Here is a 24,871-nt window from a genome sequence, read left to right as displayed (position 1 = left end):
AAAAAGCTCTAGAGTCTGCAGAGTAACTGAAAATTCTGAAGATAGAGACCTGGAATGCATATGTCTTAATCACTACACATGTAAATTTTAAGAAAGATCAGGAGTAGTTCTTCTCGAGCCTTGTCAAAGGACAAGAGAGAGTGAGTAGCTGTCTAATGGTAGGAAAAGGTTGCTGTTTTATTTTTTTAATGGAAGATTTCAAGCCGCTTCCTTGGGCAAAACATCCTTGGAGTTCCTAAAAAAACCCAGAGGAATCCATTTTAGATCTCTTCCAAATGCATGGAGATGCCTACCTTCCTCTATTAATAAACAAATTAACAAAAAAAAAAAAGGTAATCTGAATAGACACCAAGTAACCCCCAATCCGTTTATTTTGCTGTAACAGTCCTAGTGAAAACCAAAACTATATGTGATGCTTAATAGAAAGAATAATTTTCTATAGCTGGAAAAACTAACATGAGCCAATGTAATTGTCAAAAGAAATTTCCGAACAAATACATCTGGTACGTGGCAGTAGTTTAGAAAGCTTTCACAACTACCAAATGACAGCATCTATGGAGGAATTAGTTGAGAAAAATAAGGCAAAGGGTAAAATTTCACAAGATTTTAAGTGTAAATTTTATTTCCAAATAAAAAAACAAAAATAAAAAAGAAGATATGAAAGAAGATTAAATCTCCATTTGTAACTGTGAAAGTTTGATAATGAGAGTTAAAGACCCCAATAAATACTCAAAACAAGAATTGTTTTAGGAATAAATGAAAAGCTCAGGAAGACATCTCCAATGCTATTTTTCCATTAAACAAAACAGGCTGCTAAATTCAATGAAATATCCTAATTTGTCATAGAAAGGATGTCCACATGTTCATTGATATCTCATATTTCAGACAATAAATTCTTAAAATGAAGTGAAGCAGAAAAAGGATCAGAAAAGTTGGCATTCAACAACATGAAATAACTAGAATAGGAGATGCCTCAAACACAAGTAGTGATTTTAATAAACAGCCTTTGAAAATGGGAAAATACACAGGACTGATAAAAGCTCAGATGGGGATAATATTTGGAAGAAATAGAACAAAACTAGGTAGGTGTAGGTCACAAAAGCTGTGTGTTGTTCCAAACATTCATTGGAAGACTGCTGTAAGACAATCAATGAAGAATCAAAGCACAAGCGCGTAATTAATGCCATTCCACATGGCATTATGGAAAACAGGTTTAATCAAAATGGTAAGTTTGATGAGATCAAGTATGATTAAATATGTTAACACAGTTACCTTTGATTTCTTTAATATATTGACTTAATCACAGATGACATTGAGCTTTTTGAGCAATATAAAAATATCAGTGCAGCTTAGAGGCTGCAAACCAGTTAACTGACTGAAAAACTAATTCTGAACAGAAAAGAGTCATGCAGTGATTTGATTCATCCCAACTTTGATCAAAATGTTTCCAAGCACATGGAAAAAAAATACACTTCTGCTGAGAAGCCTCTTGGGATTGTACCAACAACAGTCATGAAGGTAAAGAAGAAATAACCACATAAAGAAGAAAAAATCAGAAAAATTTGGTAAACCAGGCTTTTAAGGGAAAAATATGGCTTGAAAAGGGAAGCGGGGAAAAACTAGCCAATTTGTAAGACAGAAAAAGATGAGAAAAATTCCCATGGAACCGTTGTTTTGAAGAGGTAACCTGTACTGCAACAGCTCATCCATTTCCAGCCTCTTCACTTCTGTCCAGGATGCTATTTTGAAAGGTTTCAAGAAAGGGCTAAAATATTTTTTCGAATATTTTATATTCGAAATATATATATATATATTATACTTGAATATATTTATATTATACTTGACACCCCTCCCCAACTCAATATTGCACTGCACTTTCTGTATGTTGACAGTTTAGAACGAAGACTATTTTTCAAAAGATGTGTTTTAAGTCTGAGAAGGAGTGATAGAGTCAATGCAAGAACAGTTAGAAACAAAGATTACTTTTCTTCCGCTGCTTCGCAGATTGGATGATGTACTGGTCTTTTCTAGAACTGCAACACGTTTTTTGAGGGTGTGCACAGACACTCCTCTGCTTTTGCAGTGTCGGAGCCTGATTTTTGCTAAGGAAGGGACCACATCTAGGCAACGCTTCATTTCGTACCCTACAATTTTCCAGTCCAAGCAGCGTTCCTTTTAGGTCACAAGAACACAACTGAGAGTGTTCTGTTAGCATGCTGGTTTGTGGTTTGTGGTTTGCTTTTGCTTTTCAATGCAAGAAATAAGAGAAAACTTTTTTTTCTATATTGAAGATCAAGACCGTCCTTACTTGGGCAAATCCAATCCAAAATTTAATGTAAAAAAAATGTATTTTTCAAAAGAGGGATCAAATTAAAATCATTGTGATAAGTCATATAAAAGAAGAATCCCAAAAGTATCTATTTGCTTTTTAATACAAGTAACTTCTCTAGTTTAGGCTCCTAAGACAAAAAATAGCACAAGAAGAATCCAACAGCTGTACAAGTACAAAAAATTTCTACGCTGTTTTACTGTGCAGCTTTATATGGGTCTTGTCATAAGCAGAAAACTGAAATACAAATGCATGGTTCAAAAGTGGCCTGAGCAAAATAGAATATATTCAATTCATGTTTGGCGCAAACAACAAAATGATTAATTGCGCCAGGAAAAAACCCAAACAAATCTGTATGCACCTTGACACTATGCTAGAAGAAGAGAGCTTCCTAAGAGGGTAAGATGTAGCTACTGTGTTCAAAGGAAAGATGAATACTTTTTGGGTGTTCCCCCTTTTAAGACAGGATGGGATGAAAAGCCCATTGAAGGACGTCCTCTCACTATTGGAGGATTATCACGTTATTCAGTTAGATTTTATATTTACCTTCTAGATACACAGAGCTGCTCATATCTGTCACAACAAAATGAGTAGGTTATCTGAAGTAAGTAGTAATAAAGCTATATGAAATCCAGAGCTTACAGAGAAACGGTAACAGTAACACATTTCAGATACTAGCCCCAAATTCAATTTTTAATTAAAAAAGAATTAGAGTAAGACATCATCCTCAAACCCAGCTACAAAATTGAATGTGGAAACAGTAAATATCAGTAGTCAAAAACCTTATTGTGGTTCCTGCACCCTCTGCCATAATCATCACCCTCTGTCCTAACAGTAAGTATCTGTTCCTTGGATTGAAAGCCATTACGCATACCAGCCAGAAAGCTGCTCATATGGGAAATACACCGTATTTTGTGTGGGAATGAAGAACCCAATGGATTCCTTGTAGTACTACAACTACTAGTTGCAAGGGAGAAGGAGGTGTAATAAAACAGAATTAGACCTGCATAGATCTATTGAAACCTTCCAGTTAACTCTCCATGTTTTCTCGTGTTTATCTTCAGCTTGTCTCTTTGCCCAGTCCTGCCTTTGTTTCTTTTACCTCTAGATCATGTCAAACAGGTACTGTTTGCTCAGATCAAGATCCGATATTCTACTTCTGCTCAAAGCGAACTTTATTAGGTAGCTCTAACTGAAGAAAGTTTATATTTCTCATTATTTATTAATTCTTCATAAGTTCTTCAAATTGTTTGTGATGGAATTGCAAAGCTATGGGCACGATCTTGATATTTACTTGAAGAGCAGCAGAACTCTATTCCCAGGCAAACACAAAGTTAACTCTGTTGCCACAAGTTGCTTTGGGAACATGCATCTTAGATCTGAATGTGATTTTCAGTCTTACTCCTCCTCTAATAATTAAACAGGAAGTTTGTACAGCTTTTCACCTTCCATCTCCAAGGATGACGTTCATCAGAAATCAGAGAGCTTGATTCTTTCAAACTAGTACTACAGACCTTAAAGGAAGAAAAAGAGAAGGAGGAAGACGGGACAGTCAAAGTATAGAAGTAGGATATGCCAAAGTAAAAATCCTTTAGACATGGGCTAAGGAAAAGCACTATACAAAAGCCACTTCTGAAAAAAAGCAGTTTGCTTTCCACAGTCAATAAATTAGATGATTTTTATTTCTTACATTGTATATGCACATTACTTAGAGAGAAAGTCAGGGTACACAACATTTTAGTCTAAAATAAATGCTGTGCAGTTAAATATTGCTCCTTTTAGACACCCTTTGAAACAACTTGCACATTTTCAGCGTTACAATGAATGCAATAATGTACCCTTCATTTATTTTCTTACCTACACAGTCTAACAGATAGGGAAGTTTTAGAAAAGCAGCTGTAAGAGAAATACTAGCAGAATGTATATTGAAGAAGAATACACAACATAGTGGCATAATACTATGTTTCTTTAAAGCAGCACTTACTAAGCTGGTTAATCAGTTAAGACAATTATTAATTTCCTATGTAAAGAAACCCTGTCAAAAAGTGCTTACTTGCAATTATTAAGCATTCAAATTTTGCAGACTTTTGCTCACCTGATTAATAGGTAGAAAAGGATGAAATTTATGGACAGCAGGTATAACAGGAGAGTAAGTAGAAGCATATACAGGTTCCTATGACAAGGATAGAAGAAAGCAAAGGAATTAGAAAAGAACTGGACTACCAGAAATGGAGATGGGGGAAATAACTCATCTTCACCTAATTTCTTAAAAAAAAGTAAATCTGAATTGTTAATTTTCTAGAAATGTTTTCCCTATTGGAATGTTAGAGATAAAAAATGTTGTCATAATGAAACAGCATGTTTACCAAAGCCATTCCATGCAGGAATTAAACAAGTCAGTAACAATATCACTACAACTCAACACAGTACACAACGGCACAGCCAGAAGATACACTTTTCATATGCTGATGATTTTTATGTCTCTGTTTTCATGCACCATTATGTTGATGAACCACGTCAACCACAATGTGAATAATCTGCTGCAAGTTTAATCAGACTCTGCTAAATAACAAGCCATATATTTTCTGGATGAAGGTAAAGAATGCTCACTAAAACTGGGATACTCAAAAGCCATCTGGAGGGAACTGCTAAGCCCATAGCACCCAGCGAAGGTGAGTTCACCATTCTAAACAAAGCCTACAAATAACGCCTGCCTCAGAGCTTGGCTTACCCAAAGCTGATTAGACATGGCTTTATCATCTATAATTCTTCTTCCTTTCTACAGGTTAAATAAATGTGGGACATCGCACAGAATATGGGTAAACGCAGCTTGTCAGAGTCACTCAAGATAAAGCACCATCATTAAAAGTTTCAGTTTTGATTAGAATTCGATATGAGCACTTGGTGGATGTCATATATTAAATGGATAAAAGGACAACCACAGCAACAGACTAATATTTGGCCTAAAGGTCACTTTTTAAGGGCTTACCTCCTTAAAGATTTTTACACACTTAACCTCTGAGTAATTTTGAACTGACTGTTCAGCCCTAGCCTTTAACACCAGTGCTGAGCTGCAGTTTGAACCTGCTGTAAGAATTAAGTGCATTTCAAATGTCATTCACTGCTTTAATGCGACTGCAATGCAGCTGGTAATCACATTAATCAGGGACTCCGTTAAAAAAGGTTGACCATAAACCTGGCATTTTCATTCAAGTAAATCTTGCTATTTCGATACTAAGAAAAGATTTGAAATTAGTTAATTTTTCTACCCATGAAAAAATCCCAACAAACTGGAAGTCTTCCATACAAACCAAGATGATGAACACAAACACACTAAATCCAAAACATTTTTCCCAACTAAAAGTAAGACGTTCCCCTGATGTTAGAGATATTCTTTGAATTGACCAAGTATGTTTTACCATACTTATAAATAATTTCAGAAGTCTCTTAGCTTCCAATAAATTTTCCTCCTTTGTGCAGCAATCATCAAAACAGTTGCTGGAATTCCAAGTAAATCTCAACTTCCTCCCTCATCTTTATCTCCTTGATAAAATTCTTTAGCCCTCTTTCTCCCCATCTGATGTTGCTTTTTAAGTTTTCCCATGATTTTTATGTTTTTTTGCTACAGTTTAATCTACACATAAAATATACTGTAACACATTTAGAGAAATATCTCACCATGCAGACAACCATGCAGAAGCATTTTGACTAGAAGTGATCAAACAGAACCATTTAATGTAGCTGTTTTATTAAGAGTATGATTCTTTCAACTTCAGTTGTTTGTAAGAAATCTAAATGTACTCTAATAAATTCTATTTTATATAGCTATGCTTGAATAATCAAAGATCCATGACAAGTTACATAACCTTTTAAGAGAGGCACGCACACAAAAGAAAACCTAAAAAGGTGTCTAACTACATTAACAGCAGTGACATAGTGCAACTAAAAACTTCAGGCATTATTTTGAATCAGCAGTGCATGACAGAACTTTACACACTGTTGCTGTTTATGCCTGGCTGCCATGAGTGGAAACTACATTTTAACTAAACACAAAAACACAGTAATGAATACAATTACTGCATTTTTATTGCAATCCAGAAACAGAAAGTAGAAAGATTCTTTAGTACATTGTAGTTTCAAAGTTGTTCTACAAACAGAGACTTCAGTGGCACAGTGCTTCATGGACCTCAAAGGATAATAACCATCACACTGATTAATAATCAATAATAGTATGTCCAGATACAAGGGCAGCTGACACTGACATGGTGTGGGGTAAGCAGTGTTGTCAGCTTAGTGAAGCTTGACATAATTTATCATCTACCACATAATGAATCAGCATCACAAATATCAATACATTTCAAGGAGTTGTGCATCTAATAAGAGTAACATTTTTTCTTACACATCCAAGATTTCATTCTTTGGCAGATATGCAAATCCTTTGATGTAGGTTGTAAATAGCCAAGAGCTAAAATGAACCAATGGACTGGGTGACCCAGTGTCACAGAAACTCCCTCTGCTAGCATTGTCACTTCAAAGCTTGTACCTTTCAAGCACTTCATGCTCGTTTACTTGCTTTAAAAGCCTAACTTGTGCTGAGTGAAGTTGCTGCACATGGTAACACAGCAGGGAGCGTTATGGGTGCTGGGAAGTGAGAAGAGAGAACAAAGGTTTTACTCTGCTTAAATCTTGGCAGCTGCTTAAAGCTTTTTCTCAACCCCATTGTCTTTGGCTGGAGTACATTTGTTATCCAATCTCAACAGTTGTCATTTTGGAGACTAGCCTGTTAAAAATGTGACCACAATTTTGCTTTCCTTGCTGAAACCATTTTTGCTTTAGGACATCTTTCAAACTAGCAGCTGGATTTTTTTGAGCAAGTTCACAGGCAAAACCAAAACAAAACCCAGAAACCAAACTGCAAAAATCAGCTTTCTTGTTTTTCTGAGCAGCTAGCACACAGCCATTTATGAGTGACATGTTCAGGCGCAGATATATCCTCAATAATAACAGGCTGTGCAACAACTTCTCACTTGTACTACAGCAGTGGAACAGGAGATGTTTTGTTGTTGTTTGCCTATTTAGTAGAAGCAGCATTTTCACAGATCCAAAGAGTACTGTCCCCACTAGAAAAATTTATAGCACAAATTTTATCTTCACTTGTCCTCTGTGAAAATACGCCTTCAAAAATTAAAGGCTTTTGAAACAGCTTATTTTATCTGACACTATTATTTCCAAAATACTAGACTCGGAAGGGAAGCAAGTCTCCATTAGTCTTGTAGTTTAAAACAGCAGTCCATTTCGAAGCAAATCTCCCAGTCATCCTCACTTTTTGTGCTTTGGTTCACATTGTAGTCTTTTGGATGAAACTTAACTAAGCCTTGAAGCACACTCTGAATTCCCACGTAACACCACTGCTGGTAAGGCAGTCAGACCACAGGAGCAGAGTAAATTCAGCCTGAAGCAAAACTTCACCGAAGAAAAACAAGCAAGCATGGCAGAGATAGTAGGTCATTATCAGTAATCACTCCAATTTACGGATCCACTCCTGCTGGGCAGCATAACTCACTCATGTAAAGACAAAGCGAGAGTGAGCCAACAATGTGGAATTCCCTTTCCTGTACACGTTTCTACCCATCTCCTGCTCTACTTACTAGCACTGATAACACAGATAAAATCCTTTTCCAGATGGTTTTGGCTATCAACAAATATCAAAGATCGTGCAAGGTAACCAAAAGCCAAATGGCTCATGAATGCTCCAGTACTTGTATTTCCCCAGTGTTTCTAGCATCCATAATTACCGCTCAAAAGAAAAGCATATGATAGCATCATAGAATAGTTTGTGTTGGAAGGGACCTTAAAGATCCACTAGTTCCAAGCCCTCTGCCATGGGCAGGGACATCTCCCACTAGATTAGGTTGCTCAAAGCCTCATCCAAACTGGCCTTTTACACTTTCAGGGATGGGGCATCCACAACCTGTCTGGGCAACCCATTCCAGTGCTTTACCACCCTCACAGTAAAACGTTTCTTCCTAATATCTAATCTAAATCTCCTCTCTTTCAGTTTAAAACTATTATCCATTGTCCTATCACTCCACTCTCTGATAATGAGTCCCTCCTCATCTTTCCTGTAGGCCTCCTTTAAGTATTGGAAGGCCATATAATGTCTCCCCAAAGCCTTCTCCTCTCTAGGCAAAACAAGCCCAACTCTCTCAGCTTGGCCTCATATGGGAGGTGCTCCAGCCCTCAGATTATCCTCATGGTCCTCCTCTGGACTCGCTATAACAGATCCATGTCCTTCCTGTGCTGAGGACTCCAGAACAGAACGCAGTACTTCAGGCGAGGTCTCATGAGAGCAGAGTACAGGGGCAGAATAACCTCCCTTGACCTGCTGGTCCCCCTTCTTTTGATTCAGCCCAGGTTAGCTTTCTGGCCTGCAAGCATACACTGCCAGCTCAACACAGCTTTAGGAATCAGAAATCTTCACAAGCTCGATACTAAAGACAACACCTGAACTTAAAGCCTTAAGCCAGTTCCACTGAGGGGAGAAAAGGCTTAAATCATTATACCTGTAAACATTCCAGAAGTCTTATAGGCCCCCTTACTGGTTCATAATTCGCTGATATGAAGACACTGCAAACAATATTATATGTCCCAAGACAGCAAAGACATTCTTGTTTAAAGAGCTCTCATGTTGGAAGAATTGTTTTTTAAACAAGCCTGACAACAAGAGGAATAGCAGGAGCTAGTAGCTAATATTAGGCATGCCTGTCTGGTTGGATGCATCTTCAAAAAGCTGAAGCATTTCAAGCAAGATGTTTTTTCCAAACAAGGATAGAATTACCTTCTTCAACAGCTGCTCAACTTCTTGCACTTGCGCACTACGATCAGTGACAGACACTTTTGCATACTCCTGCTTTTTGCCAAGCCTGCTCTTCCAATCTTCTTCACCACTCTTCTTCAGTAACGCCAACCTAGAAGAAAAACAACACCAACAGGTAGCTTTAAATACTCCATTTCGCATTATCCTCAAAAGCCACCCTTACTGTTTCACTAATGCTGCATTCAAGAGAATTTGAAATCAAGTTTTCTAACATTAACTGTAGTTATTTACATTACACACATGTATATAAAGCTCACAAACGAATACCAAGTCTTTACTGAACATTTTGAATGGGAATCATCTGTCAAAACACAGCCATCTAGATCTGAGACAAACATCCCATTAATTTGCATAGTAAGTGGAAATTGCCAATACAGTCAAGGGAGACCAATGTACAGTGCAGATCATCCTAAAGTAGGCATATAAAAAGCTTCGATTAGTCACTGTTTTTTTCTTTTCCCTCCCACAATGACACCATGGTCATTGTTTCCAGAATGTATACAAGCTCTCACTGCCCAGAAGTGTGAAACTGTGGAGGAGACGAAAGTGGGACTGAATTGCCACCATGCGGTTGAATTATCTTCAGTAGTTACGTTCTCCCAGGTCAGCTTTGCTTAGAAATGATCTGTGATAATTGAAACTGAAAGGCATTTTGGTCAGCTTTGGCCTAAGATGGTTTTGTTTTTAAAAATATCTGTAGCTGTTCAGTGTAGCAGGTAACAGGTAGAAAGGCCCCCCCCCCTTTTTTTTAACCTAACATTACTGCAGGGTATTTGCCCTAAAGCTTTGCCCCAAACAGTTTGGTTGATAAGGAAGAGAAAATCTACAATTCTGAGAATGCTTCTGTGTCTCTGGAGGCTTTGTTCTCTCCTCTGTCATAAGGATGAATTCATACTAACCCTCTACTCTTCACTTGTATATGTAATGAAACAACTGATTCTTAAGAGTAAGAATGCACGTTTGTCAGTTTTGAGCAATGAAATCACCACTTAAAGAAACATGCACAACCCTGACTGCTGTGTAAAACCTAAGGCCACACATTTGTTTCGAACGACAGAAACAACAATAAACTCAAAGTGCCCTGACACAGCAACAATCGGAAGGCACACTTTTTTATGAATAAAGATGCAAGAACTACTGAACTGATTCAGACAAGCAAGCCCATCAGCTCAGCAGCTTACCTCAAGCTGTTAATTCTGTGGAAAGTCTGCAAAAATAAGGCATTTTTTGAGTCCAATCTCTGGATTTGTTTAAGGCCTGCTGCCTAATAGTTTTGTTGCATACTTTTAGTTTTCCACTTATGATAAACAATGAATAATTTTAAGATTGGCTTTTTTATGTACTCCATTGGGTGCACTTGATCAGTTCTTTCAGGTAAATCATAAATCCTGGAGGCCAATATGAAATAAGTAACTACAAAAAGGAACTGTTAAAAGAACTGCATAAGAAACTCTTGCTCTGGCATCCATACACCAAAAAAGGTTGAAAATTAAGTTTAGGCTGGGCCCTTCCTGACAAGAAATGAATGATGGTAAGAGGTCCACCAGAGAATAGAATTTGTTTTTTAAAATAGTGATGGTGGCATGCAGTTGGCTTCTAAAGTGGAGCTGATAACGTGGCCTTCTGGCAACGATGGTCTCCATAAATGCACAAAGAGAGCTAGTCACATGCAACTGATACTCCACTTGAAGTCCTCCAAGACATTCCTCTTCCTGAAGGCAAAACAATTTAAAAAAACATTTTCCACTACTCATATATAACACACCAGTGGATTTGCCCTGGCTGCCTAAAACAAAGCACAGCCAAAACTACTCAAAGATATGAATGTTTGCTTGCCTGCAAGCTATGTGTTTGCAGAAGAAAAGAGGATGTGTCTTTTCTGTCTTGAAAAACCATGAATTTCATTCTTCCATATAATACAGGTAATTCTGAAAATGCCACTCACTCCACAAGGATAATATTAGCCCAGTGAGGTAAATCTTCGTGGAAAATCACTTTCATCCAGACCAGCATGCATCCTGCTCAAATATCATTACATCTGTGGAAAAGCTGTTCTTCCATAATGTAAAAGAATGTCTGACACAGCCAGAAAAATCCACTGGATGTGAAGATTAAGTTGGTGAATGTAAAAGGAGAAAGAAAAATTCAAAGTGTAATAGTTAATCGTTAGCAGAGATGTTCTTTGAGGTTTATGAATACTTGGCATCAGCTATAGCCAAATAAAATAAAATGACTGGTTGTAGTTTTTTAATTCTGGGCCAAGAAGGAGACTACTGTGGTATTTTGGAAAGCCAAAACATTTTGATACCAGCTCTAACTTATACAGATGTTAGTAGATTCAGAATGCGCAAATTCCTGACAAGACAGCAGGTATTTTCTTTTGTCAGCTTAGGGACTGACTGGACAGTCTTGGAGGTCTAACGAAAGCGATTTCAGATTATGAGTGTGATTGACAGTCTTTAACATCAGTTCCTCAAGAGATCAACTCAACTGAAGCATTAAATTTAAGACTGAAACAGCTGCTAATGCTTGGATCTTCCTGTCCCTCTAACCTCTTTTTGCCCAGCAGGATCAAGGAAGGCAGACCATTTACCACCTATAAACCAGCAGTTACTGGTCTTAAACCACACTTGCCCTGACAGTTGATGTATTTACAGAAAGGGCATGGGATGAAGATTGCTCTAAACAAATTAGTAAACTAAAAGCTATGTATACCCTTCAGAAGGGGGACTAAGACTGCACAGCTGTCGTAGCTGCCCCTGCATCTCCTCTTTAAGTTGAGGGGATAACAAGGAGTAAGGATGCTCTCCAAATGAGGATGACTCACATATCTGCTAGAAACAGACGAATTTAAGAAGTATGCTTTGGAATCATGTTTAAAAAAATGGTTAGGTGTTCCTAACATCACACCCACCCCATCAAGTGAAAGAAAACTTTTACACAGTGGAAGTTAAATCAAGCCGCTATTCTTATTTATTTGTTCTGTTTTCACTGATGAAAAACTGAAGTAAAAATAGTTCTATTTGTCAACCTAGCAAAAACTGTAATTTTACCTATTGGATTGCTACCAGATAATTTTACAGTTTGAGGCTGAGTTTACACTCTCGAGGTCTAACTAAATTAGAATGGCTTTTACAAGTACTACAGTAGTTGTTGGAGCTCCATCCATGAACTCCTACTGTCCACACAAGCATGGAACACTTAACATTTTGTTTCAGATCAGAACGATCTTGAGTAGTAAAAGTATTTAACACTCCCACAAATCTGTCCAAGTTATTACCCCTTTAAAATTTCTACAGCAAGTTTTCAGAAGTCAAAATAGCAAACCATACTTTTCTGAAGTAGAGGAGAAATATCACAGAGTCTATCCTTGACTCCTTGTGCTCAGTTTATTTGAGAGTCATAGACCAACAACAACAACAAAAAATCAATCACATTATAACTGTTGTAGCTGAAAGCAGAACCTGGGGAAGCATATCAGTATAAATGTAACTAGAACTTGTGATTTTACAACTTTCATTTTCTGAACTACTTATTGATTATTCAGGCAGCTCTTTCTAAATCTGATTATCATGTTCTCTTGAAGAGTAATTCTCATTCACCACCATCTCCTTTATAAGCATGTCACGCAGATTAGCTGAATTTTTCTGCCGTTAGTACTTGACATCTAATAAAGCCTAATAATCACTGCTTAGCTTTTTCAGAAGCAGATTTAAAGCTTCTTTGTATACTATTATTCTAACAACTGCATGTACAGAGAACACTTAAAAAGAAAGTGAAATTAAGTACCTTTCCTTAATTGACATAGTTTTGCTGGAATTATCAAGGACATCCTCAGTTGTTTGTGCTTTGTTCTCTCCAATGGAAAATGTCTCACAGGAATTCTTATAAAATTTGCCTTCCAATTGTTCGGAGAGCTCCTGCAGTCTACAGGATGCTGCAGCTGTAGTTTGTGAAATTGTCCTTATTGCTGATGCGCTGGTGAGTTCAGAAGTAGGCTCAGCGTGGTCTGCCCATTCAGAAGAGAAGTACTGAATTAGACGTAGTGGTATTCTCAAACATATTTTATATTACTAACACTGAAACAGCAAATCTGTTTTTTAACATTCAAATCCTATGCTATCCAAACAGAGAAAAAAATTTCCAGCTGAGCTAGACCACAAAGATTAATCATGCAATATTATCTGCTGCACAGACTGGCCATTTCTGACTGAAGTTCACATGAAGCCACATAATATCATGTTCAATACACAATTCTGAACTTCATATGGATGAGGCACAAACTGCTGTTCCTGTTACCACACCAACAGGAAAACAAACATACAGATGAAAGTGGGAGGTGAACAAAAAGTAAGAGAAGAGAAGGAGACAAAATTTAAATAAGAAATTTACTTATTGGTAAAACAGCTAAATGCTTAAGTAGCATACTAGGAAAAAATTTAATAGCTTAGTAAAAGTATTAATTTCTAGGAGAGTGTTGGCCAATTTTTGGTTTTTCAAGCAGCAACTAAACTACAGGAAAAACTGTCCTGATGAAAAATAAATGCACTATTGCAGTTATCCTTAAGGAAATATAAGTGCTCTTCATCTTTCTTTTTGTAATTTTACAAGCGCAACATCACTCTGATACACAGCACCTCCTGTTTTATCCCAGTTTCAGTCTCCCCTGCAGTGACCAGAAGTTAATTGGATAGAACAGATATAGCTTTTGAGAAACATGGGCAGAACTATACCTTCCTCCCTAAGCCCATTCAAAACCCATTAAATTAAAAATAAGTTAATTTCACAGGATGAAGACAAAAACACTTCTAGTACTACAGGTTACTGTGGTAATGTACCCATCATAACAACACAGAAAACTAACACAATATCCTTCTAAATTCAACAGAATAGAAGGCTTTATGCAATGACCAAATTGACTGATTATTTCCAAAGCACTTTACTTAATGATGGGTGAGTTAATACTTAAGTTTGAATTATGCTGTGCATATAGAAATGCAATTGCTCTGAGAATTACTTAGTTTATATTTCATCAGCACATTGAAGGGAAAATAATACTAGTTTTGCAAAATTAGTTATCTGAAAACTATCCACTATTAGCTATATATGTACATGTATAGTTCATACATAACTGCATATGTACCAGAAGGCAAGAGTTAAGAGCAGGTAAATAACCCACAGCAGTCGGTTTAGTTTATTCAGCATTTTAGAGGATAGGGGCAAGGGCAAAAGAGGAAAGGATAAATCTTAGCTTCAGCATATAATATCAATTCTATCAAAGCAGGAAAATCAGAATAAAATTGAGCCATCTTTAAAGGCTGAAGAACAGAAAAAGTAACAAAGAGAAAACTGTGTTTGTAAAACTTAAGATTCCACAGGTATTCCTCTACTGTTAAGCAGTGCGCCTTAAAAAAATGAAACATAAACAGCCCTGATAACACTTGAAATGAAGAATTTAAAACTAGAGAAACACCACCATTTGCTGAATGAGACTACACCACTAGCAAGTATATACTGCACCTCTTTGCAAAGTCTTGCTTTTTGTAACACTTTCCAAATCCATCTTTTCTTCAAAGGACTGGCCTTCTTTGACTTCCCATTTACCTTGCATGTCAGTATCAATTTCCTTCTGTTCAAGAGGCTGAAAAAGTGCTTGCGAACTAAACAGTTCCATGCTGCCCTTCCTCAGGAAGCCGTATGTTGTCTCTTTATGGTAGTCTACTGTTTTTTCAGGAACAGGATGTGTGGTTTCTTCCTCAAAGGAGCTGTACTTTGTAATTTCAGTAGGTTCATATGCTAGAAACCTCTTCCTCTCTTCCTCATGCTTCTTTGATGCTCTTTTGCTTTCTAGAGCTTCCATTGAGGGCTGCCACTGTTCTGACTTCTGCGTGCGTTTTCCTGAAGAGTCCAAGTTTTCTGCAGGAGAGTGAATTCTCAAATCAGCTCTACCCGCAGCACCCACGGTTCCATCACCAGGTGGCTTTGCGTGCAGGTCTCCAGCATACGAAGGAGAAAGGGCAGATGCCATCGTTGAAACTGATGTTGCAATTGCAGTTGATAGCGGAGTAATTTTCCCACTTTCATTTTGTATCTATGAACAAAATCAAACGAAACCAAAACACTTAAAACCCCTGAAGTCATCAATTCCCAAAAAGAGTCTAATCATGTCGGCTCTTCAAAGTTGTGCTTCCATGTGAATATAGTGCTCTAATATAGACTAGGAACAGATACGGGGAGCAACGATGCCCCCTAAATTTGGCTGCATGAATCCACCCATGGAAGAAACAAGAGCATGCGAACATCTTTAGTGATAAAAAGCATTTGTAGCATGCAACATAACATTGTGTTAGGGCTCCATGAAAAAGCTCAAACTAGCATGGTACTTCACAGCACAGGGGAAAGACATTACTTCAGGTTCCAGACACTGGACAGCATGCCATGTGCCCAAGCTAATCAACTCAGCATCTCAACACGACTAATTCGGTTTGACATAGCTCTGCTCTGACGGTTATGCAGCTTCCAGCTCTTAAGCTAGCTCAGCGCCAGGAAGAGCTTCTGCTCCGTGCTGTCCTACATAGGGCAAACATTCCTGATGCTTCTGCACATAAATCACTTCCACGCAGTACTGTTCATCAGGACGACTGTAAAATATAAACATTGGCTGCCATGTTCATCTCTGAGCAAAGTAATTGAATCTAAGAAGCATATTAAAAAAAAAAAAAAATCCAGATTTGCTTTGCCAGCCTCCATAGTGGAAAAATTTCTCCTCTTATAATAATTTTATAGATTTTTCCTAGAGACATTTACAATGCAAAATTTTTCTGAAACACAGAGCTTGGCTTTGTCTTCTCTAAAGGAGACAGAAGCCATGAAAGAGCATAACAAACATCACTTCATACACATCAGGAGAGGGTTTTCCTTTGGCTTTATTTGTTGTTTTCTCAACTACTTAGTTTTTTTTAAACTACAGAGCTAGTGAACAGCATGCAAAATGAACACACCAGTAGGAAGAAATCAACAGAAAACATAAAATGCAAATGCAAATTCCATAAAGCACGGACACCACAGTCACTCGTTAAACAAATCAGAAATCAGACCAAAGACTAGCATGGTAGCTCAAAGATTCTAAAGGAAGATTAAGAATATAGTTACCAGTTTAGTCTTTTTCCATTGCATCTATTAGAATTAGAAATTTAGAGGAGATCAGCAAAGGAATTTCAGCTTTAATTAAGATATTAATTTAATAAGATAGTTACATTTACAGTTATATATTTTGGTAACATAACCTCTAGTTATTTATCTTAATACTTTCTTTCGTTGCTTCCTAGAAAAACTGTAACTGCATCTGAAAATATCCCAATATCCCAATGAGTACTCTATAGAAAGTGTTTTTGAAAATACATCTCCATCGAACTTTCTTCACAGTCAACTTTGTTTTCTTTTGCTAGATTCTGAGATGACAAAATGTGCTTTGTCTGCATTTTCTTGCATGAAGAGCAAGCCTGACAAACTAATGCGACTGCCACTTCTTTCACACCTGCTTCGCCCATTTCTGTTGACCCCCTTCCTGGCCCCTAAACAAGTTAGTGACACACTCATTAAAGAGGCCAGGCTGTGAGAGGAGCTGGCATGTGGAGAATGAATGGAAAGAGAACTATGCAAGGTCTGGAAATTTCACTAAAATAAATTTGCTAAATATTTACTACTGCTTCATGCCTGAATAAAGTAGGCATAAAGTACAATTTTATATCAACACAGCTTCGAACCAATATGTTTAGAGAAATCTTGCTTCTCACTAGTCTATTGTTATAATATGTAAAACATATAATCATGAATGAAGCACATAGAAAGAGAAGGGTAGGAACTTTCTAACACTCAGATTGATCCAAATGCCTAGAAATACGACATGCACAGGAGTTGTGCTCCACTGTTAAAGTGATTTCTTTTAAAGCTGATGTTTCTGTTATGGTGAACATCAGCTATGAAAGACCACTGCTGGACTAGTTTATGCTCAAACTTCACTAAAAAGGCATTACTTTGCAGTTCTAATTACATGAAGGATTCCAGAACAGAAAGTCCAATTCCACTACACATATTAAATAATTTCATTTTGACCACGACTTTCTGAATTTCAAAAGTATTCTGCTTTTAGGGGAAAAAATAAAAATAAAATTAATGTCCCCTACCAGAGGAAAATAATAGAACATGTCCTGACTAATCATGTAAATACGCAGTGTTTTCAGGAAAAAGTCTGAAAGTTGCACATGACAAAGCTCAAAAATTCCCTGAAAATCCATCTAAAGCATGATGATGTGTGTCACAGTTTTATCCCTTTGGTCAGGAATTAACTTTTAGAAGACACAGTATATTCTACCAGAAAAGAAAGACACTGCAAGAGGTACAGCATGCCCTAGTCAGGAAGATGTCAGACTTTTGCATAACTTAAAGAAGAAAAACACACTAATGAAATTAAACATTTTAGAGGATGTTATTCTTCAATGTCAGAATACTGCCTCCTGACAAGCTTTCCCCTGCAAATGTCATGACTCTAGTGTGTAGTTTAAAGCAAAGAAGAAGCCAGCTACTATGGCTTCTTACACTGAAGCCACTGTCCACTAAAAAAGAAACGAAAGAAAACCAGCTAAGATTGCACTTACCTGCTCAACCTCTCCAAGAGTGACTGGCTGAGTCTGGTAACGAGCGTTCATTCTCCTGTGCCTAAGATCTCCTCGACTCCTTGTAGAGATGGCCCTGGATACTGGTTGAGACAGTTTGTTAAACAAAGCCATCTTTTCTGCCAAACTTAAGGTGGAAGAATCTGGTTCATCAGACTGATCTTGCCCCATCGCCTCCTTGGCTGCTCTTATCTCCTCTTTAGCTAAAATTTTTTGGTGTGCTGATGCCTGCAAGCTGAACAAACAGAACTGGAAATGAGTTTTGAAGAAGTCGTAATTTATTTTTAAAGTCTCAACCTGATAGAAGCAGAAGAACTGCACGTGAAGCACAATAGCCAATGTAACATAGCAGCCTAAGTGGTTATGCAGTGGTTCAACATTGGCATAATGAATTCTAATTGAACAGCTGAAGATTTAAAAAAAAGTTAAATTTTCATTCATAAATTCATTTGATTAGGAGATGACGATTTTTTACAAGGGGAACTCAAGATTGAAGAGAGACTTTTCAGACAAATCTCCTTATACAAAATACAGAGTTATGTGGAGACATTTAATATACTGGCTGTAGAAAAAATATGGGTCCTACAGCAGAATTTAAGTAAGATTCAATTTTATTAGAAATAATTTGGGAAGCATATACTATAAAAACAATTGAAAGATAGATTTCAACTCCAAGTTAGTGATGTTTTTAAGAGTAGCATAAATTGTAATGATTCTTGTAATCTGAAGTGGAACAGAATTCAGACTGTCTTTTGCTTTGACTTATCCAGTGTAACTCAACAACAAAGAATAGTTTTGAAATATACTCCATTAATTTTGGAAACTGATTAACCAATGCTGAAGGCAGACACATTCATTCATAAAAGCTGTAACTATATTTGTCTCTACAACAATATATTTTATTCACCTCTAGCTAGATTCAGTCACATTTATGGAATTAGCAGTATTCTTTCTTTTTTTGTTGTTCTGTCGTGGTTCTGCTAAAATTCTCTCATTCAGAACAGGCACACAGTATTCTGCAACTTTACCTATAGGTGGTGCAATTTCTTATCGCTCCTTTAATTTTTCAAGCTAAAAAAAATATATGTAGAGACAGACAGAGAAGATGCGTACTGCTTGTGAAATCAAGCACCCAGCTTTGGAATTTTCATCTCATGATGGCATTACCATACAAAAAACCCATACAAGAGCAAAGAAGATTCTGCTAGGTTTGCTCACATGCAAATCCATTTCTGTCACAAAGAATATGCTTCTAAAACAGGTAAGTGTAGTTAGAAAGGTCCTGAAAACAGATGCTTTACAAAAAGAAAGCTGCACTGTTTTATCATGCAAACATAAATGAAGTTGACAAATGTTTTAAATATTCTTGAAACAACTATCGATTTGACACATTCAAAAGACATTCAAGACTGTAAGTATGCATCTGCTATTGAGGAATCTTGTGCTCGATGTAACATGCATGTTTATCCCCCCCAGTACCTGATAGGTTGTACAGTGCTCTTAACTACAGTGGGACTAGGTACTCTTGTCACTACTGTGTGGGTATTCACAGAACGTGAAGCAGGGGTAGATTCACTTTAAAGAATTGCCAAGGAAGGAAAATTCACAGGGAGAGAGAAGAAAAAAGCATTAAGAAAAGCAATACATTAAGTGTTAACTCCAGAAAAGACCAAAACCAAACAAAACAAAAGAGAAAAAACCCAAACAGTAATGATTTTTAATTAACTGAGTTATCTGTCGTGACCTTTGCAAAACAGCTTCGAATACTTTGAAAAATCTAAAAACCTAGAGGAACAATCAGGTTATCTCTTGAAGTTACTAATTGCCTATAACGTTAGCTATCTTTTAGTAGATCATTAGGTGAATGTCCATGCACCTTTGCTTAATTTTCCCCCAAAATGACTTCCCTTTTGTCAGAAAAATTTCAGGATGCATAACCAGAGTGCAAGAAATGCGTTTCTAGAACATACGTTTGAGACTTCAGAATGTAAAAGATTTTACCCAATACAAATACATTCCATAAGAAATTGTGCAGATTTCCCTCAGCACAAGTATCTTTCTCATTTGAGTAGCAAACCAATGTTATCATTAATCCCGTGTACCTAATGTAGGGGTTCATAAGCTTTCTGTCAAATTACAGCTCATACAAGTTATGATTTACTAGTGCCTCTACTTCGAAAAATAAATTTCAGTATATTTTCCGCTGTAGTTCTCAAGGAAGTTGGCCTTTAACAATAAATGTTTTCCTTGCTACAAGCTGTAAACACCACACATATGGAACTCAATCCCAGATTCAAAAACAGGAAGCAAACTTAAGAGCCAACATATGTACAAGACTTACGTAGCTGCAATGACCACTTCCTCACTGGTGATGGGTTGTGTGTGTGATCTATCCTGCAAACGCCGCATCCTTCTCTCTACTGCTGAACTTCTTGTAGGTGGTTTAGGAATATTTTTCATTTCAAATGATTTTTCCATTTCCTAAGAGGACATATGTCATAATTAAAAGCATGGAAGAAAAGTTTTAAACCAGTACTTTATTTCTAGCTTTCTTGCATGCAAAGTAGCAAATGTCCCAAATGCTCACTTCTGAATTAGAAGCAGGATGTAACCGCACAGTAGTTATCTCAGAATTAAAACTAACTACACATCTTTCTAAAGAAAGCATTCAAAAGAAGGCTGTCGAGCAATAAGTCTGCTGCGTAAGTAAGCGAGACGAAATAAAAAAAGGTTATGTGGCTTGGACTTTCTTAACTGCATTACAGTGCATTCTAATGTACTTCGGGTTCTTCAGCATCTTGTATAGTTGGCCTTCAACTACGAAAATGTAATACTTACTCTAAAAAGCAGCCTCTTTGCAGCTACACTTAGTTTGGCTCGGTCATCCAATTTTTCTTCATCTACACAAAGGAAAATAAAAAGAGCCTGAGCATAATGAATCAAGCTCATATTTAATTGCAAGGGTTTTTTTTTTTTTTTGACAAATTATTTTTGAACTTCTAAAAATTTACACTTTACTAAGACAAGAAGCACCACCTGCAATATAAGCTGGCTGTTACTCCCTCTTAACAAAAGACTTATCGTGAAGCACATTCTGTAAATGTTACTTGTATTTACATGTATTGCATCAGAGGAATATTCTCAACAGGATTTGAGAACAAAAGATTCTTGTCTCCAGGACGGTTCATGCTTTCAAGTTGTCCAAACAACCTTTTATGAATACTCAAACTTATATCAGTCTATGATAACACTTATATCAGTCTATGATAACAGACTAAGAAAATAATTAGACTGAAAGACTGTCTTACGGTCACTATTAATCCTGCTGTGTAGAACAACTGTTTTCTACTAGTTGACCATACAAGATGGTCTCTGGTGGAAGCTGGTCTTTCTGATTATCATCTTCTGCCCCATTTTTCAGAGGCTCAAGTGGTATCTTTAAGAGCCAGCACCACAAAGCTGCAAAGAACACCAGCTTTCAAATAGCACAAGGCATTAAATCTAAATTTAGCTACTCATGAGATTACCTACTTAATTTGTGCCAGACTTGTGGAGAGTGACAAGAGGGAAAGAGAAGCGAGAATGTAGACTGAATTATATAATTTAATAACCTGTGTCTTGCAACTTCCTTAGCTAGGAAAGATATTACCAATATAATTACATTTTACTGGTTACAATATGTGTTACCAGTTTCATGTTACAGTAAAGGCTTTTCCAGTTATCAGTCCTAGACCACTGATTAAAATGTGTATACTTTAACCCATCAGCCAAGTTATTTATTTTCTAAATCAGAAAAAACTTCCACCACTATGCTGAAAAGCATCAATCCATTCCTCTCCTTGCCTCCCATTCAAAGTTTGGTATCCACAGACAGACTTCTGGACTTAAATGAATCTAAAAACAAGTATGTAGTAGACATGGTACAAGTAAAAGCGGTACTTTAACTATATTATACATAAAGATAGTTATTTTCAAGTGGACTTTGTTTGCATTATCAAATAGTTCTCCAGTTAAAACAAAACACATTTGCTACCATTTTTTCCTTAGAAAAAAGTACAGTAACATACCGTCAGCAGTTGGTATTTCTGCACTCAAAATTGACCTAGTAAAAAAGTATCAAACAGGAAGAAGTTAGTAGGAAAAGAAACATAAAAAATTAAATTCAAACTCCATCTGAAGCAGCAGGACCTTAAAAGTCTTAAGAGTAGGAAAACAATCTATTTTTCAAGTTTCAACAGTTTCCACTTTGACATCCTTTAATAAAGCAGAAAGGCAAGCAATTGCAGCCAAACTTAAATACAGTAAAGGAAAATAATTTCCAGTTCATCTTGCAGAAGATAGAAGTCTAAGGTTTGCTGCCAGCTCTTTTAACATAAAATATGTAGCTTTGGTTGATTGCAAAAAAAAAAAAAAAGTAAATAATAAAGCAGAGTAGATGGAAAGTGAACTCTTTACATAAAAGCACACAAAATCATTTATCGTTAGACAGAACCAGACAGCTGTAATAGTTTATGATGATTCACTGTTCACCCTTTTAAGTGGGGGATATTTGTAATTAATTAGTTTTTGCCTGCAGTGTTTTGGGTTTTATTTTATAAGAAGCTATAACAAATACTTGATTGTTTTTACAAAGAAACAATAACCTTGCAAAATGTTTATGCTGATAAATGAACAAAGTCTCTTCACAAGTTTGTTTATATCTACCTGCACACAGAGCTACATACATGCCTACCTATCTGTCTCCTTTCGTTCTGCTGACGTTATAGGTTGAGTTTTAAATCTCTCAGAAGTCTTTCTATTTTCACCAGGAGTAAAATAGCGCCTCGGCCTTCGCGGCCCTCTTTCACGGTCACCATTGGCAGACAAAGCGCTACCTGCCGCTGACATCTCAAACCGAGATTCACTTTTAAACCACATGATAGAAAGTGCATAGAAAAGAAAATAGAAGAGAGAAGTAAAGCATAGATGTAAGCATCTCAACAATTCACTAGAGATCACTCTGCATGCTCCTCCAGTAACATGCGCAGATGTACGCATTCCAGCTACCCACATCACAACTTGCACTAGCAAGCAGAAGCACAAAAGCAGGACTCAAACCACCTCAGCCTCCAGTACACACTGGTGAGAGCTAAGCTGTGTGCTATAAGTGCCGAACACAACTGCTGTTCAGTGTATGTAATTTTTGCCAAGGACGTGCAAGTTTCACACGAAAATACATCTGAAATGTCACCTACAGTTCCGTTTTCTTGTTGGCATTAGCAGTCTCCAGAAAGACATTACGGAGCTGGGCAACAGAGACTTTTGTGTCAACCATGCCAATCTCACCGTTTGGTGCATTTGCTTCCATGCTCTCCTTACTTTTAAAAACCTCTAGCTTAGGAGCCACAGTATAGTCAGACATTGAGCGAGTCAGGACTTTATGCTTTGCTGTTGACACTTTCCGAACAGGAGGTTTTTCCTTAGCAGTCTGCGATACAGACCCCCTCTGTATGTACATAATAGCTTCACTCCTTTCTATGTTCTCAGGTGTCTTAAACGGCTGCTCAGGAGTCTGCTTCTTATTGCGTTCCAGCTCTCTCTGAACTTCTGAGGTAACTTTCAGCTTGCTTGTTGAAGAGGAAGTCCCCACGGGAGCCTCTGATTCTCCTCCCCCAAAGAGGCCTTCATGGTTCTTCCCTTGCTTGCGAATCTCAGATGGCAAAATTGGTCTTCTGCCTTTGGAAGCCTGTTCACCCTCCAAAGAATCTTCCTCATCAGGCTTTGCTCCATAACCAAGTGCCTCTTTCTTTTCGCTCTCTGATGCAGCAGCCGCTGACGATTTTGTTAAGAGGCTAACACCGTCTGGTAGGAGGCTGCTGCCAACAGAGATATTTGCTGGTTCTTCTGTTGCCATCAGCTGAGCTGTGTGAGCAATGCCAGCGGGCTGAATATAGCCATGTATTGGCTGGCGGACTGAACTGACGGGCTGATTTACAACCCTATCAAAGGCAGACGTTTCTGTCTGAAGAGACATGTAGTGGGCTGGCACTGGATGGGATTTTCTCTGAGATACTGTGTCTGTGATAAGTTCAGGGCTTCCACGAGCAATTTCCTCTTTCACCAGTTTCTCTCTAACTTTTACTCTTTAAGAAAGAAAAAGGATTAAAGCTGTGAACAGCAATACTCCATTGAGGAAGGAACACAGACATCTACTGTGGGTACAGACAACAACATCATATTAAAATAAAAAGCAATCAATAGATAAAAGAAAGCAATCATGATGCAACCCCTTCCTCCCCTCCTGAACCTTGGCAGCAGTACTGCTCAGAAACATTCAAGTGATTCACAGGCCCTGGAACATGCGTGACTCCTGAGAAGGTAACTGAGCAAGCCCTTAAAACGTACAGCATGTTCCCATGAGGGCACAACTGCGTTTGTCAAACAGCATATAACCACAGTCTCAGATAAACAAGATGATCAAACCTGCTTTTTATATTGTCAAAGTGTTTGGTTCAGCTTGAAATTGCAAATTCAATTGGCAATCATGTATGTAATCAGATTTTTGAGGCTGTCTAAACGCTGGGCAGCTTACATCATATCAAGATGTTGTTGCACTGGGGAAAGGGATGAAAAAAACAGTTGTTGTCTCCACCTAGCCCCTCAGATGTTTTGCCAGAGACTTTTTTTACTCGTGCTTGTGTGTACAATGTAAAACATCTAAAATATTACATGTAGTATAACCTGTTTCAGTAAGTGAGGAAAAAATGATGCAAGTGCAAGCCTTGAAAAGCCCAAGGTGAAACTATGGCATGGCTGTTGGTGGTCAGAGGGCTTGCAAGGGAGAAAAGGATAAAAAAAAAAAAAACCAAAACAAAACAGGCATCCTGTTTTAAGACATTTCATTACATTATAACATGTAAAACTTACAGAAATGTTCCCAAAAGTTACCTTACTTCAGTGTATTTTCTAGAAACATCTGTAGACTTGCGTAAAATCCATGCAAAACAAGAG

General features: G+C 37.4%; 1 protein-coding gene across 29 annotated transcripts in view; it reads right to left on the bottom strand.

The window, feature by feature from the left end:
- SVIL (supervillin) overlaps nucleotides 1–24,871 on the bottom strand; it is a 138,269-nt gene that overhangs the window by 25,629 nt on the left and 87,769 nt on the right. For 9 of the 29 annotated variants that reach the window (XM_054057674.1, XM_054057675.1, XM_054057657.1 and 6 more), the window contains 13 exons: nucleotides 23,116–24,003; nucleotides 22,614–22,784; nucleotides 21,949–21,983; nucleotides 20,720–20,781; nucleotides 20,223–20,362; nucleotides 19,361–19,456; nucleotides 17,864–18,116; nucleotides 16,359–16,382; nucleotides 14,727–15,297; nucleotides 12,996–13,215; nucleotides 9,168–9,297; nucleotides 4,425–4,502; nucleotides 3,775–3,843 (listed from right to left, as the gene is read on the bottom strand). In XM_054057674.1, coding sequence (XP_053913649.1) covers nucleotides 3,775–3,843; nucleotides 4,425–4,502; nucleotides 9,168–9,297; nucleotides 12,996–13,215; nucleotides 14,727–15,297; nucleotides 16,359–16,382; nucleotides 17,864–18,116; nucleotides 19,361–19,456; nucleotides 20,223–20,362; nucleotides 20,720–20,781; nucleotides 21,949–21,983; nucleotides 22,614–22,784; nucleotides 23,116–24,003 — 2,737 coding nt within the window. The remainder of the gene's footprint in view (nucleotides 1–3,774; nucleotides 3,844–4,424; nucleotides 4,503–9,167; nucleotides 9,298–12,995; nucleotides 13,216–14,726; nucleotides 15,298–16,358; nucleotides 16,383–17,863; nucleotides 18,117–19,360; nucleotides 19,457–20,222; nucleotides 20,363–20,719; nucleotides 20,782–21,948; nucleotides 21,984–22,613; nucleotides 22,785–23,115; nucleotides 24,004–24,871) is intronic. The other 20 variants (XM_054057668.1, XM_054057669.1, XM_054057683.1 and 17 more) reach the window with 14 other exon arrangements.

The sequence above is a fragment of the Cuculus canorus genome, chromosome 2 (genome assembly GCF_017976375.1).
Source record: "Cuculus canorus isolate bCucCan1 chromosome 2, bCucCan1.pri, whole genome shotgun sequence".
Classification (NCBI taxonomy): domain Eukaryota; kingdom Metazoa; phylum Chordata; class Aves; order Cuculiformes; family Cuculidae; genus Cuculus; species Cuculus canorus.
The sequence above is the reverse complement of the archived record's forward strand: the minus strand, read 5'-3'. Positions and strand labels throughout refer to the sequence as shown.